This window comes from Pleurodeles waltl, chromosome 4_1, assembly GCF_031143425.1.
Source record: "Pleurodeles waltl isolate 20211129_DDA chromosome 4_1, aPleWal1.hap1.20221129, whole genome shotgun sequence".
Classification (NCBI taxonomy): domain Eukaryota; kingdom Metazoa; phylum Chordata; class Amphibia; order Caudata; family Salamandridae; genus Pleurodeles; species Pleurodeles waltl.
This window is the reverse complement of record NC_090442.1, coordinates 424,483,189-424,498,787: the sequence shown is the minus strand read 5'-3', so window position 1 is coordinate 424,498,787 and position 15,599 is coordinate 424,483,189. Positions and strand designations below refer to the sequence as shown.

Genomic DNA, 15,599 nt, shown 5'->3' with positions numbered 1-15,599 from the left:
TTAGAAACTTGTTTAGTGCTCTCAAGTCCAGGATGGGGCGCCAGTCTCCTGAGGGTTTCTTGAGAAGGAAAAACCGGGAATAGAATCCCTTGTTCCTTTGAGATAAAGGGACTGGTTCTATTGCTCCTTTTGTTAGCATTATCCTTACTTCCCTGAGAAGTTGGCTCAACCTCAGAGGCGGTGTACCCGATGGAGGGACACTCGGTGGTGTTTGGATGAATTCCAGAGTATGACCTCTGGTCACCACATCTAGTACCCATCTGTCCGATGTTATAGCCTTCCACTTGGGGAAATAAGAATTGATGCGACCTCCGACCTTCAATATTGATTGGGGAGGTGTTGAGATTATCCGCTGGTCATTGCTTTCTGCCTGTATCTCTTGCTCGGGCAGCTCCTCTTCCTCTAGCCGGATGTTTGTAAGCTGCGGCTGGTGGTAATCGATAATGCTGCTGTTGTTGATGGTGCTGATGTCCTGGTCCTGTGGAGGAAGATGTATATTGTGACCTGTATTGTTGGTATCCACCTCGAAAGGAGTAATTACCTCTACCCCTTGCTCCACGAAAAGGTAGTTTTTTATATTGCAGGGTACCTAGGGATTTTGCCGTATCGGTATCCGTCTTGATAGCCTGCAGCATATCATCGACATGTTTGCCAAACAAACTCTCTCCATCGAAGGGCATGTCGAGAACACGAGTCTGGACTTCTGGTCTGAATGAAGTAGCTTTAAGCCACCCTTGTCTGCGCAGGACTGCTGCTCCAGCTAATTGTCGAAAGCCAGTGAGGGAAATATCTATTGCACTGTCTATTATCTCTGCGGAAACCCTTTCTCCCTCCTGCAAGACCTTTTTAGCTTCCACCTTGATATCTTCTGGCAGTGAATCTACAAAAACGGACATGTCTGCCCACATCTGCCGATCGTACCTTCCCAGGATGGCGAGGGAATTTGCCGCCTTGACCGTTACTGCAGCAACCGAGGAGAATTTCTTACCGATATTGTCTAGTCTCCTTCCCTCTTTGTCTGGGGGAGACGCAATAGGTGTAGAGGGGTTTTTGGATCGTCGTTGAGCCGCCTGTGATATAACCGAGTCAGGTTTCGGTTGTGAGACTAAACAGGCCGGAGAATCATCTGGGGCCTTGTATTTTTTCTCTAGCCTTGGCATTTGTGAAGGCACTGTTGCCGGGTTTTTCATTGCCTTCAAACCCTCCTGCCACAAGAAATCCACAATAGGTATGGCTCTTACAGATCTCATGGATGGCTCTTTAAAGTCATACAAAAAACACTCAGTTTCATGAGAAACAATTTCCAGACCAAAACGTTTCGCCGCTCTCTCTATGATATTATGGAAACCTCCTATGTCTTCTGGAGGAGAATCCACTGGAGCTGCTGGAGGTGGAGATGGTGTGGGAACGAGATAGTCGTCCCATTCACTAGCCGCTGAATCTGCTAGCTCGCCCTCTTCCCTTTCGTCGTCCGACGAGAGGTAAGCTTCCGGAGCTTGGCTAGTTACAGGTCTACTAGCCTGTGGCGTTTCGGAAACATTAGTAGTTTGAGCTTGCTGGTAACTCTGAGGTCTAGGTGGCGTGGACTGAGTTGACGGTGGGAACCTTTTATAGTAGTCCTTCAACATATGTTGTAAATCTGTCACTAATGTGCTAGGCATAGCTAGAGGCGATGGTTGGTTTGCCTGTGGATAAGATGTTGAAGCATAACTATGCTGGTAATGTTGATCCTCTTCTTCATCAAACTCTTGACATTTGACATTTAGTTGGGACGGGCTACTAGCTGCCCCAAACATGCCTTGAACATCATCATCCTCATCGTCTAAAAGATGTTGCGGTGGGTATGGCAGCACCTTACTTGTTGATGTATGCATCGGCAAAATGTCAGATGGCTTGTCCCCTATATTAATAAGGGAAAGGGGTAAGAATCTGGTGGAGTCCTCATGATGGTATGAGGAATGAGCTGGTGAAATGTCCAAAGGTTTGTAAACTGTTAATGCTGTGGTGATCGTAGGATCCATCGTCGACGGTTCCCTCGTCGACGGTACTGTCGTCAACTGTACTGTCGTCGACGGGTCTCTCGTCGACGGGTCTCTCGTCGACGGGTCTCTCGTCGACGGGTCTCTCGTCGACGCTTCCGTCCATGACTGCGTCTTTTCCTTAGTCGACGGTCCCTTCGTCGACGGGTATTTTAGCGACGACGGTCGCTTCGCCGACGTAGTTTGCGTAGATGGGAGTGCCCTGGATGATTTGTGAACCCAGGAGGCCTCCGCTGTCGACGATGTGGTTGCCGACGAAGCTCTTTTGAAGATTTTTGCAGTAATAATCGTCGTCGATGACAAAGGCGACGACGTCATAATCATCGGTGAGGATGGTGTTGTGAACGTCGACGATACCGTGGTCGCTGTTACCGTCGACACGGTCGTCGACGGTTGTTTTTTCACCAAAAATAGTTTTTCTGACTCTTTTTGTGGTGACAGAGACAGGGATGGTTTCTTTGAGGTGCTTTTCCGGTGTAACGGCGTAGTAGGTTCTGAATGAACCTTTTTTGGTCCATGTTTAACTGCCTCTTCAGTTAAGACTTGTTTAGTCTTTTTGTGCATTTTTCTTGGTGGTTCATCCGCACCTCTATCTCTCTCACCTGTTCTTTTCTGAGGGCGAGAAGTTTGTGGTGACTCTTCGCTGTCTGATGAAGGATGCTCTAAGGCTTTCTGTTTTTGCAGCCATAAGAGAAGTCTACCCTCTCGGTCTTTGAGGGTTTTTTGACTAAAGGTGCGACAGATTTTGCAGTCTCTCACCTTATGGTCTGGATGAAGGCAGTAAATACACTTCTTATGGGGGTCATCAATATGTAGTCTCTTCTTCCCACAGTTGTCACAGTCTCTGAACAGACCCTTCTTTGCCTTTTCAGACATAGTAAAGTTGTAACTAGTTTCCTGAGAGAAAAAACAATCTTCAGTCAGAAAATAGGAAAAAAACTGAGCAGAGCTCAGGGAGACTCCCTTCACACGACGTGCGGTAGAAAATCTGAGGGAATTCAGCCTCTGTTGGGAGTGTTTGGGAGGGGCTGAATCCTGATTGGTTGATACTCAAGTTTGGGTCTTTTCACAAAACAAAGTGGATAGACTGTAAAATACCTTATGAGGCCTACTTGGGCCTACTGGTTTTATTTTTACTGACTTACTGCTTTTTATATATTTAAATTTACCGTGAGGCTCCCACCTCGACGACGGGGATGATTCAAGCATGTGAATCTATGAAAGATCCAATGCTGGAGAAGTGACATTTTCCGTTCGATGGCATGTGTAGCTGCAGATACACATGCTGTGCATAGACTAGTAAGCAGTTATCTCCCCAAAAGCGGTGGTTTAGCCTGCAGGAGTTGAAGTTGTTTGAAATAAAGTTCTTCGTACTGCTTGTCCTACTGTGGCTTGTTGTGTTGTTAACACATCCACGCAGTAATGTTTAGTGAATGTATGAGGCGTAGACCATGTGGCTGCCTTACAGATTTCGGTCATTGGTATATTTCCTAGAAAGGCCATTGTGGCACCTTTCTTTCTAGTGGAGTGTGCCTTTGGTGTAATAGGCAGTTCTCTCTTAGCTTTAACATAACAGGTTTGAATACATTTCACTATCCATCTGGCAATGCCTTGTTTGGATATTGGATTTTCTGTATGAGGTTTTTGGTAAGCTACAAACAATTGTGAGGGCCAGTCAGGCATTGCAGTGCCAGCCTGACGAGGAGCAAAAGCCCGATGAAGCATGTCACCATTTGGTGAGTGAGGGCTCTTGTTCTAAATCAAGCAGATTCATAGGATCCATTGTTTACTTTATGAACCTGCACAGAACCCCTTGTTTGGAACTGTGTACCTTTGGCTTTTTTTTTAAGCTAATGAGAATGAGCCTACAAGGAGATCAATGGTATCAACATAAAAGTAAACTCTAGCTTTAACGTTTTAGTTCTTCTCTCATGTTCAGTGTGACGGAATGCCTAGCAACCAAGAACAAGAAAGGAGTGAAGAGAGCATCAGGCAGCTTAGGTGGTAGACTGACTACACAGACATCCTTGGCCAGGCACTGCATTGTTTCAGCAGGAAGCTTGAAAGTAGTATTCAGAAAAGGTTGAGATGGAACTTGCAAAGCCCCTTAATATGCATCTGCTGGGAAAAGGGCAATGACTTAGTTTTGGGGAAGGGGTCATGGTAACTGGATGAACAAAGTTATCAACATAGCTACTAGCTGCTGCTCAGCCTTTCATATTCATTAAGAGCAGATCAGTAGAAAGTGGGTCCATGGTGCTGTAAAGACAGCTGAAAAGGTACAGTCAACATCCAGAGGCACAATGAAAGGGAAAAAACATGCCAGGGGAACAACCTTTTTCATATGGAGCTAGAACCATACTTTCTGAAAGAAGAGCAAAGGGTAGTTTTCAATGTCACTTGGTGCTCATGGAAAATCACAAAGGGTCCCTAGCTATAAAGCACATACGATCCTCATGAGACTTCTCACTCCAATTACCACATTCAGAAAATGGTTCTATGTACGTAGCTTGAAACAAGAGACCAATGACTCCAAAATCCTATGCATCACGCAAGTAGAAAAAGTTGCCTTCGGTAGCAATATTTCTAGTGGACACAGATCTTCCCACAGATCCCCTAGCTTATGAATATACACCAGGTACCAGAATATATCCAGAACATTTTTCACCAATAATAATTTAATGGTACCTTGCAGCGTCAGTGAAAACTCCATTTACCCAAGAGATGACAATCAAGTATATACAGCACCAAAAAATGCACTGTCAGTTCCTGGTACTTTAGTTTCTTGGAATTCTTGGCCTTAACTAGGCGTTCATATGTATCAGAGGGAAGCACCCAAAGCAATGAATCAATGATCACATATATAAAACGCGAGAGCTAGTCAATTAGGGTTCCTCTGAACTTAACCAGGGAACATTATGCCCAAGAGATAAGAATGTCAAAACACTAAGTACTCTAATTACGATCCCAGTCTTCAGGGTTAAGGTGTCCACAGGGCAAAGTTTAGGAAGACACCAAGTGTGCAAAACCAGCAACACAGGCCACCGGGTGTAAAGGTCAAAGTTGGTGTTGGGCACCCAATGGAATCCTATGGAGACTGGGGTCACTTAGAAAGAAACCGCTGGCAGGTAAGTACCCGCAACTTCAGGGCACAGATTTGGAGGGGTACTTAGATCAGCACCGGGTGCAGGGTGCAAACAGCGTTGGGCACCCAATGCTTTTTAATGAGGGAACCCCAGGGATCACAAAGATACTGCAGGCTTGTTTAGGGAGTCGACTGAAGAAAATCAACTGTGGGAGTAGAGCCCGCTGGACGTTGCTGGACCGTCTGTTGGGTTCACCAAGGCCAGTGGGCTGTGGGTGCAGGGTTACATTTAAGTGTCAAATCTTTACCGGAGCCAGTCGTGGAGGGGGGTGGGTGTCCTCTGGATTTAGGCTGCAGGCATCGTGTTGGTCAGGAGGGGTCGCCTGGGGACTTTCTATGGACCGGTGGGCCACAGGCATCTGGTATGGAGTGGGCAGGACTCGTGGATTCAGGGAAGTTCTGTAGTCTTTTTGGAGGTTACTTTGTGGACAGGGCCGCTGTCCTCTGGAGATCTTGGTCCTTGGGTAGGCAGGCAGTAATCTGTGGGTTTGTAGAGGTCACGGGTCAGGCAGGATGAGTGGTCTTCTTGTAGCAGGGTTCCTGAAGCTGAGGATAGGCGGTAGGGCTGGGGCCAAGTCAGTTGTCGCCCGAAATCTACACTGCTGGTGTAGCTCTTGAGTCCTTCTCAGGAATCCAAAGAGCAAGGTTCAGGGGTGCCCTTAAATACTAGATTTAGGGGCAATACAAGTCAGTAACCAATGGCTACTGTCCCGGAGAGTGGCTACAAAACGTCCTGTGCCCACTCCCTTTGGGAGGGGCACATTCCTAACCCTACTGGCTAATACCCTCCAAAGCAAGATGGAGGATTCTGCCAGGAGAAGTTCACCTCAGCTCTGGGCACCCTAGGGGTGGTCCTAGCCGGGGTGGGCACACCTCCTGGTATTTACTAATTTTCCAGCCTGGTGTCTACTAATTTTGGACCCATTTCCAAAAGTGGGGCTTGGTAGGTGGCGGGAATCTTACACAGCTCGAGTAGTCTGGGGCAGAGTAACACGAGGCAGGAGCCTTTGAGGCTCACCTCCAAGTGTTGCACTTCCTGCAGGGGGGGAGTGTGAAGCATCTTCACCCAGAGCAGGCTCAGATACTGACCCCAGTGAGCACAAAGGCTCTCACCCCATTGGGTCAGAAACCTGTCGATTAGTAGCAGGCTGGTCAGCTTTACATTAAAGGGTTGGTGAAGTACGGGTGGTATCTCTAAGATGCCCTCTGAGCATTTATCAATAAAACACTGGCATTAGTATGGGGTTATTGAGCTGAGAAGTTTGATACTGCACTTCCCAGTCTTCAGTGAAGCCATCATGGAGCTGTGGAGTTTATAATGACAAATTCCCAGACCATGTACTCAATATGGCCACACTGCACTTACAATGTCTAAGAATGGACTTAGACACTATAGGGGCATATTGCTCATGCAGCTATTCCCTCACCTGTGGTATAGTGCACCCTGTCTTAAAGCCGCAAGGCCTGCTAGAGGGATACTTACCTATGCCACAGTCAGTGGTTGCTGGGCATGGCACCCAGATAGAGATGCTATGTAGACTTTACCTTGTTCTCCCCACCAGCACACACAAGCGGCAAAAATTCAACATGCACAAGCAAAGAAATTAATTTCGAAAGTAAAAAGCGTCTAAATTCATGGAAATCAATGGATGTGTTTTAGCACTAAATACCTGGTATGCGTCAAAAATAAAGCAGTCTGGTGAGCATGCGTTGGAAAAGCAAGCGATGCGTCTCTTCCTTAGTGGCAGGTAAGGCGGTGCGTCGATGGTTTCTCCACCAGGCAAGCAATGCATCAATTCTTTCCTTGCGGCGATTTCCAGACAAACAGCCTCAGGTCCGTGCACTGATTAAAATTTTGGTGCCCAGAGTCGATGCATGGAAAACTGTGTGTGAAGGGTCTGCATGGGAACAGCCGCTGCGTTGAATTTTTCTGAAGCACACACATCAGGTGCATAGAATTTTCCCTCCAAGGTTACCAGCTTTCACTTCTAAGGGCCCATGGACTGGATTTGGCACCATGTAGCAAGTCAGGATTCTCAGCAGAAAAGCCCAGGCACTGACAGATGAAGTCCTTGATGTCCCTGAGACTGTAGAACAGGGGGAGTGGGTGGGTACAGGGGGTTGGGGTGCAACCTCAGTCCAAGCCCTTGGAGGAACTTCACAAGTTGGATTTCAGAGAGCAAAGTCCAGTCCTTTCCTTCTTCAGGCAGAGGCAGCAGCATGCCAGCACAGCAAAGCAACAGGCAGAGTGGCAGGTCCTCTTCAAGCATCAAGCTCTTCTCCCTGACACAGGTTCCTCTTGATCCAGTAATCCAAAATTGTGGAGTTAGCAGTCCAATACTACTACTCATTTCTGCCTTTGAAGTAGGCAAATGTCAAAGGAAAGACTTAGTAGTGCACACAATCCTGCCTCTTCCTTTCCCTGGCCTAGACACAGTCTAGGGGGTTGGAATCTCTATTGTGTGAGAGCAGGCCTGGTCCTTTCAAGTGCAGGTGACAGCTCCTCTCTCCTATTCTAGCCCAGGAAGGGTCATCAGGATTTGCAGGACACACTTCAGCTCACTTTGTGTCACTGTCTAAAGTAAATTGACAAAGAGCCCAACTGCCAGTCTGACCCACAGTGTATTCAGTAGCCAAGCAGACGCACAGAACGGTTAAGCAAGAAAATGCTCACTTTCTAAAAGTGGCATTTTCAAACAGACAATCTAAAAAACACAACTTTACCAAAAGATGTATTTTTAGGTTATGCACACAAGCTCTGACGTGTTGTATTCTATCTATGTGCTTTTAAGCACACCCATCACTATCACTTGCTCGTGGGCTTACCTTTCAAAAATCCTTTGTTATCACCGGTAAATGTTTTACGATTGCACTTCCTTAGGACGGTTTAGTTACCGCCTTGGACAGCGACTCGGTTACATGGATAATTGCAGAACTGCTGATATGTTTGCAAGCAAACTTTTTTCCTTTTGTGTCTCCCCTTTGTGCTCACGGCAGCTGTGGAGCTTTGAATTGGCTTATATGAACTGTTTTACTTTTCATTTTCAATTTATGGGGAAAGAAAAGTCCAGTTAGGAATTCACTAAGCTAATAGCTCTGACTTGAGCAAACACAAGACCAATTGTACTCAGAGACCCCCAAACTCCATATCTCTACCTGCTCCCTGTGGGGAAACTACTTTTAAATCTTTTAAGTGCAATCCCCATTTTACCCTATGTGAGAGTCATTTTCTGCCAAATTCGGTTTTCACTATCAAAACATGTAAAACACACACCCGTGTCCTACCCTTTAAATACACTATACCCTGTCCATGGGGCTACCTAGGACCTACCTTAGGGGGGTGACTAGTAAAAGGGGAAGGTTTGTGCCTGGCAAGTAGGGACACTTGTCAGGTCGAACTGGCAGTACAAAACTGCCCACAGACGCTGCAATGGCAGGTCTGAGAAGTTTATAGGGCTACTCATGTGGGTGGCACAATCAGTGCTGCAGGCCCACTAGCACCTCCAGTGCACTTTACTAGTGACTAACTAGTAAATCAAATATGTCAATCACGGATAAACCAATTACCAATATATTTTAGACAGAGTGCACTTTAGACATTAGCACCAGTTAGCAGTGGCAAAGTGCCCAGAGTATCAAAACCAATTATAGCACAGGATCCAAAAACAGGAGGTCAGAAGCAAAAAAGTACAGGGAGACCACACCAAGAGCGGCCAGGTTTAACATGTATGCTGGGTGAACAGATGAAAAAAAAACGGTCAGTTTTGTTTCCTTTCCTTCCCCACCCTTTTTTTTCTTTTTTATACTTCATAGTCTGCAGTCTGAGGGTTTCCCGGCTCCAGGACTGCCAAGAATCACCAGAGAACGTGAGTGTCTGCAACTTAACCAGCATTGCTGGTCCGGGTAGCTATGTAAACTATGCAGCTGCTTTTGCAGATTGTACGGTTTGGTAAGGGGGGACCCCAATGGAGATCCTTCAGTATGGGCTTGATATGATTGTATTTTCACAGGCCCTGGAGGAGACGTGCTGCAGCAAGTCATGTTGGACACTCCTAAACTGAGCCTGTGAAGCCATGGAGTAGGGCACTATCATCAACTAGATGCAAGGGCATGAACAGCAGTTCTGACGTAACTTTCGGGAAGAAACTGCTTTACTGCCTTTAGGAGAGAGAGATGTTATCAGGAAGTCTCGGTATTTTTGGAAATGTGTTGCTGGAGGGTGAGGTTGGAGTCCAGGTTGATTCCAAGTGTCTTGGCATTCGGTGAAAATTTGGGTTTAAATTCAGCAAGGTTTATGTCACTGAGCCAGGCTTGTAATGTTATCTTGTTTGTTTTTGGTAAATAAAGGGAATTCTAATCAAGGCATTTCACTGTATCTATCTCAATTCGCATCTAAACAAGCACACTTCTAGCTAGATGGCTCTGATAAAAGGTAGTTATGGCACACATGTCCGGCAGTGGTTGAAGGCTTTGTTGAGCTCACTGGGAGCAATTTGAAGCAAACAACTATGACGATCAATAAATAGGTTTTAAAACGGATTCTAGTCAAATAGTCTAGCACCACAGACTGAAGAGATTTCCTGAAACTCTAGAAGTTTTGCTTCCAGCAACTGGTGGAGGAACAAATATGTTGGTTTGTGGGCTTGCAGGCCACACTTCGACCTCTAGCATACACATTCTTACTCTTGTGGATGGCTTGCATGATATGGATAAACACTGCAAAGGACAGCAAAGCCACACAAATACTAAATGATTTTAGGCAACGTGATCATTCGTTATCATATTTCCTATCCAATTTGTACTTTTCACAGAAACTAGTGGTCTCATCAGTATGATGTGATCTGTTAATTTTTATTTTTATTTTAAATAGCACTAGTGGGCCTTAAAGTGTAGAGTGTTTTCAATATAAGCCATGTTTGCTCAGTTTAACCTGGATAAACTTTTTATTCTGACTAAACGACATCCTCTCCACAATGTTTCGGTCCAGTTTAAGTTGGAAATTTCAGTCCCTGATAACATTTAGGACTGTTGACAAGAACAGGTTTTCAACCTTATATATTTTTTCCTTTGCAAAGCAGCACTCCAAGTACGGCTCTCCAACACACTAAACACTATAAACGGCTAGAAAGGAAATGGAGAGCCAGCCACAACACCACCAACAGAACTACCTACAAGACTGCACTCAGGCAATATCAACAGAAAATAAGAGACACTAGGGGAAAAAATAAAAAATAAATAGTGGACAGCATCGAAGGAAGCTCCAACAGCTGAAAAGAGATTTTCTAGATTGTTAAGATTTCACTTCACCCTCAACCACTGTCACCAACATTGCTGCTTTTCAGTAACTCTGCAACACCGTATCCAACTTCTTTCACAGCAAAATGTTAAACATCGACAAGCAACTTCGTACACCAACCCAACTACAGAGAACTCTGTGCTCCTCTACCCACCACCAACCAAGACCTTTGACCGAATGGACAACCTTCACCAGAAACAGAGCAGCAATGATGCAGACCTTCCACTCGGGGCCAACAACTGACTCATGCCAACATTTACAACCGATCAGCACCACCCTGACCCATATCATCAACAGCTTTACGACGTCCACAACTAAGCCGGATAAATGGAAACTTTAAGACATCAAGACTGTCCTCAAGAAGCCCACAGCCAACCTAGATCAACCAAGCAAATTCCGACCCATCCCCTGCTTCCCTATCCAGCCATAGAGATTGAGAAGGCCATCAACCAGCAATTCATAATTCCTCAAACTTCACCATCTTCTAGACAACACTCAATCAGGATTCAGAAAAGTCATTGTGGCCACCGATGATATTTGAATCATACTGGACCGAGGAGACACAGCGGCCCTTATCCTGCTCGTCCTCTCGGAGGCCTTCAACGGTCCCCCATAAAACCCTCATTAGAAGACTCCACAAGATTGGCATACATTTATTAGTTTTCAAATGGATCTGTCTATTTGTCACGGGAAGAACCCAAAGGGTCAGGCTGTTACTCTTCACATAAGAGACCGAGAAATGTGTATGCAGGATACACCACAGGGATCATCCCTCAGCCCCACTTTTTCAACACACGACACCGCTCGCCAACAACATCCAATCACAAGACATAGCCGTCATCTCCTATGCCTATGACACTCAACTCATCCTCTTCCTGATGGGCTTAACTACCACAGCCAGAATCAACTTCACCAAGTGCATGACTGCTTCAGACTGATGTGAACCTACTGCCTGCAACTAAATTTGACAAGATGGGATGGAAGTACTGGTCTTCTGCAACACCTCCCCATGGGACTCCACCTGGTGGCCGTCAGAGCGAGGTCAAACACCCACATTCACAGATAACGCAGGACATCTAGGGATCATCTTAGACTTGTGATTTTTAACCTTTTGACAAGCTCAACATGATGGCTCAAGTGAACGCAGTGCGCATCTCCTACTTCCACATCCTATGCATGTTGCAAAACATCTTCAAATGGCTGCATCGCACACTTGTCAACAGCAGGCTGGACTACAGCAACACTAAGGAATTCTCCAAACAACTCCTGAACAGAACACCGCTGCAAGATTAATTTGCGACCTCCCACACCACACCCATATCGCACTGCACCTCATGAGGCTTCACTGGCTCCCCATTCACAAGCAAAGCTAATTCAAACTTCGAAACACAAAGCCCTACACAAGACAGAACCAAAATAGCTGACCAGCTGCATACACTTTCACCAACCCACCAGACACTGGCACTCTGCCTCACCTGCACACATTACCCACATCTGCAAAAGCAAAAGTCGCCCATTCTCCTACATAACACTCTAGACATGAGCCTCCTCCTCACTTCTTGAGTTGCACAAGAAGCTGAAGACCTTGCTCTTCATATGAGCACCTTGGGAACTACAAACCTACACAACTGCCAAAGCACCTGGATACCCTCTCGTGTGATTACTGCACTATACTAATCAGTGTAACATAACATTTCTCCAACTATTAAGAGAAAGAGGTACTCTGGAAGAGTGGCTCTGCTCTAGACTAGTACGTGAGTAACTAGTCCTCTGGCATAGGAATAATTTACTAATCTGTTTTGTCCACCACCAGGTACTACTACCATAGGTCTGACATTTCTGATTACAAGTCTTATCCATTTCCACGAGAGAGAACAACGCCATTAAAGAAGTGGAGGTCAGGAGAGAGTTAACTGTACTTCAAAATTCAGTATTTAAGGCAAAAAAGTAACAGCCAGCAGCAAAATCAAGTAAAAAAAATAATTAAAAAAAGCCACTGGAAAAAGCTTTGCTGCTTTAACTTTGAAGCAGAAGTGACAGGAAAGATGCCCAGTGATGCTAATGCAGGTTACTGTGTGTTATTTCTGAAACTCCTTACAGGCACAACAATGGCAACTACAAAGTGCACAAAATGGCATTACTGTCAAAATACCCAACACTGTCCCCTTCTTTATATCTGAAGCACCAGAACAAGGGTGGTAAATCGAGAAAGGCAGACCAGACAAATGTACCACAAGCTGGCAGAAGCAGAACAAATGTAGAATGGCAGATTTCTCAGTTCACCACTCTTCTTCTGATGGGGATTGAAGAAGGGGTTTAAATATATACTTACTTGAGAAAATAAAAAACAGTACATGTAAGCTATGTGACAATAATAAGTCCTTTGTATTTTTCTAAGTGGACATCGAAACACCCATCTGCACCACCAAAGAGGAAGTTATAAGTATAAACTAAAGTGCACAAATAAAAACATTTGGCAGCAACCTTTAAGAGCCTAAATGAACAAAAATGCATGCTGACACTTTAGGTTAAAACCAGTGACATACGAAAAGGGCAGATTTGAGAAAGGGATGCAGGTGTAAAAGAAACTCAATTTCACATAACACATTAGTGAAAATAATTTATGTAAGAAAATAAAGCAAATTACCATTTAGTAGAAAATCCTAGAAGAGGCCACAATCTTTAAGATTATTTTTTATGATGACATCAGTCACAGCATCAAAAACAAACTGCACATTCTTGGTGTCTGTGGCACATGTGAAGTGGGTGTATATTTCTTTTGTGTCTTTTCTCTTGTTCAGGTCTTCAAATTGACACTGAATATATGCTGCTGCCTCTTCGTAAGTGTTTGATCCTGCAAGAATTAATAATGAGCAATTTTAACAATGTCAAAGACAAAAGGTCTAAAACCAGATATTTTCCTCCAAAGAGGGCATCCACTTACTGTACATCAAAACCTACAATTCACTTGTGCTTGACGAAGTCAAACACCAGCAATGTCAAACAAAATACACTTTTTAGCTACACATTCTACATTCACTGCACTATAATGCTCCATATCATATGCACATATAAAATATACTAGGAATTTAAGACTTAAGGACCTACACACTATTTCGGAAAAATCATTCTCGATATATATTGTTAATTGTAAGTAGCTTATTTTTCACCACGCTAAAAGGGTTCACATGTATTCTATTACATTCATGTTAATTACAGCTGCATATTTTATTCCTATCTGTGAATTTTTTCTCAACTTATTTTGCTGGCTTGCTTTTACAGGGAGTGCAGAATTATTAGGCAAATGAGTATTTTGACCACATCATCCTCTTTATGCATGTTGTCTTACTCCAAGCTGTATAGGCTCGAAAGCCTACTACCAATTAAGCATATTAGGTGATGTGCATCTCTGTAATGAGAAGGGGTGTGGTCTAATGACATCAGCACCCTATATCAGGTGTGCATAATTATTAGGCAACTTCCTTTCCTTTGGCAAAATGGGTCAAAAGAAGGACTTGACAGGCTCAGAAAAGTCAAAAATAGTGAGATATCTTGCAGAGGGATGCAGCACTCTTAAAATTGCAAAGCTTCTGAAGCGTGATCATCGAACAATCAAGCGTTTCATTCAAAATAGTCAACAGGGTCGCAAGAAGCGTGTGGAAAAACCAAGGCGCAAAATAACTGCCCATGAACTGAGAAAAGTCAAGCGTGCAGCTGCCACGATGCCACTTGCCACCAGTTTGCCCATATTTCAGAGCTGCAACATCACTGGAGTGCCCAAAAGCACAAGGTGTGCAATACTCAGAGACATGGCCAAGGTAAGAAAGGCTGAAAGACGACCACCACTGAACAAGACACACAAGCTGAAACGTCAAGACAGGGCCAAGAAATATCTCAAGACTGATTTTTCGAAGGTTTTATGGACTGATGAAATGAGAGGGAGTCTTGATGGGCCAGATGGATGGGCCCGTGGCTGGATTGGTAAAGGGCAGAGAGCTCCAGTCCGACTCAGACGCCAGCAAGGTGGAGGTGGAGTACTGGTTTGGGCTGGTATCATCAAAGATGAGCTTGTGGGGCCTTTTCGGGTTGAGGATGGAGTCAAGCTCAACTCCCAGTCCTACTGCCAGTTCCTGGAAGACACCTTCTTCAAGCAGTGGTACAGGAAGAAGTCTGCATCCTTCAAGAAAAACATGATTTTCATGCAGGACAATGCTTCATCACACGCGTCCAAGTACTCCACAGCGTGGCTGGCAAGAAAGGGTATAAAAGAAGGAAATCTAATGACATGGCCTCCTTGTTCACCTGATCTGAACCCCATTGAGAACCTGTGGTCCATCATCAAATGTGAGATTTACAAGGAGGTAAAACAGTACACCTCTCTGAACAGTGTCTGGGAGGCTGTGGTTGCTGCTGCACGCAATGTTGATGGTGAACAGATCAAAACACTGACAGAATCCATGGATGGCAGGCTTTTGAGTGTCCTTGCAAAGAAAGGTGGCTATATTGGTCACTGATTTGTTTTTGTTTTGTTTTTGAATGTCAGAAATGTATATTTGTGAATGTTGAGATGTTATATTGGTTTCACTGGTAATAATAAATAATTGAAATGGGTATATATTTGTTTTTTGTTAAGTTGCCTAATAATTATGCACAGTAATAGTCACCTACACACACAGATATCCCCCTAACATAGCTAAAACTAAAAACAAACTAAAAACTACTTCCAAAAATATTCAGCTTTGATATTAATGAGTTTTTTGGGTTCATTGAGAACATGGTTGTTCAATAATAAAATTAATCCTCAAAAATACAACTTGCCTAATAATTCTGCACTCCCTGTAATAGGAGTTTTTCTTTTTGAGGATCACTCGTTAAGGGGTGTGTTTGTATGCAGAACGTATCAGGGTTTACATGGTAAAAGTACTTTGAGTACCAAAAATTCTTTTTTTTATTAAGACACTTTTAGGGATAAGGCATAATTTTTAGTTTGCTTTTTATCTTTCAATTATCACAGTTTGGAAGTTGAGATTTACACATTACACCCTTTAGTACAAGCCTATATAAGGCCTTCCACTTGTGTCAGCTTACAGAGCAGAACGACAGACACAGAGTGCACGTA

General features: G+C 44.3%; 1 protein-coding gene across 1 annotated transcript in view; it reads right to left on the bottom strand.

Annotated features, from left to right (window-relative positions):
• GNAI1 (G protein subunit alpha i1) overlaps positions 1-15,599 on the bottom strand; it is a 203,375-nt gene that overhangs the window by 18,954 nt on the left and 168,822 nt on the right. Inside the window, exon 8 of the mRNA XM_069228677.1 lies at positions 13,128-13,334. Coding sequence (XP_069084778.1) covers positions 13,144-13,334 — 191 coding nt within the window. The 3' untranslated portion in view covers positions 13,128-13,143. The remainder of the gene's footprint in view (positions 1-13,127; positions 13,335-15,599) is intronic.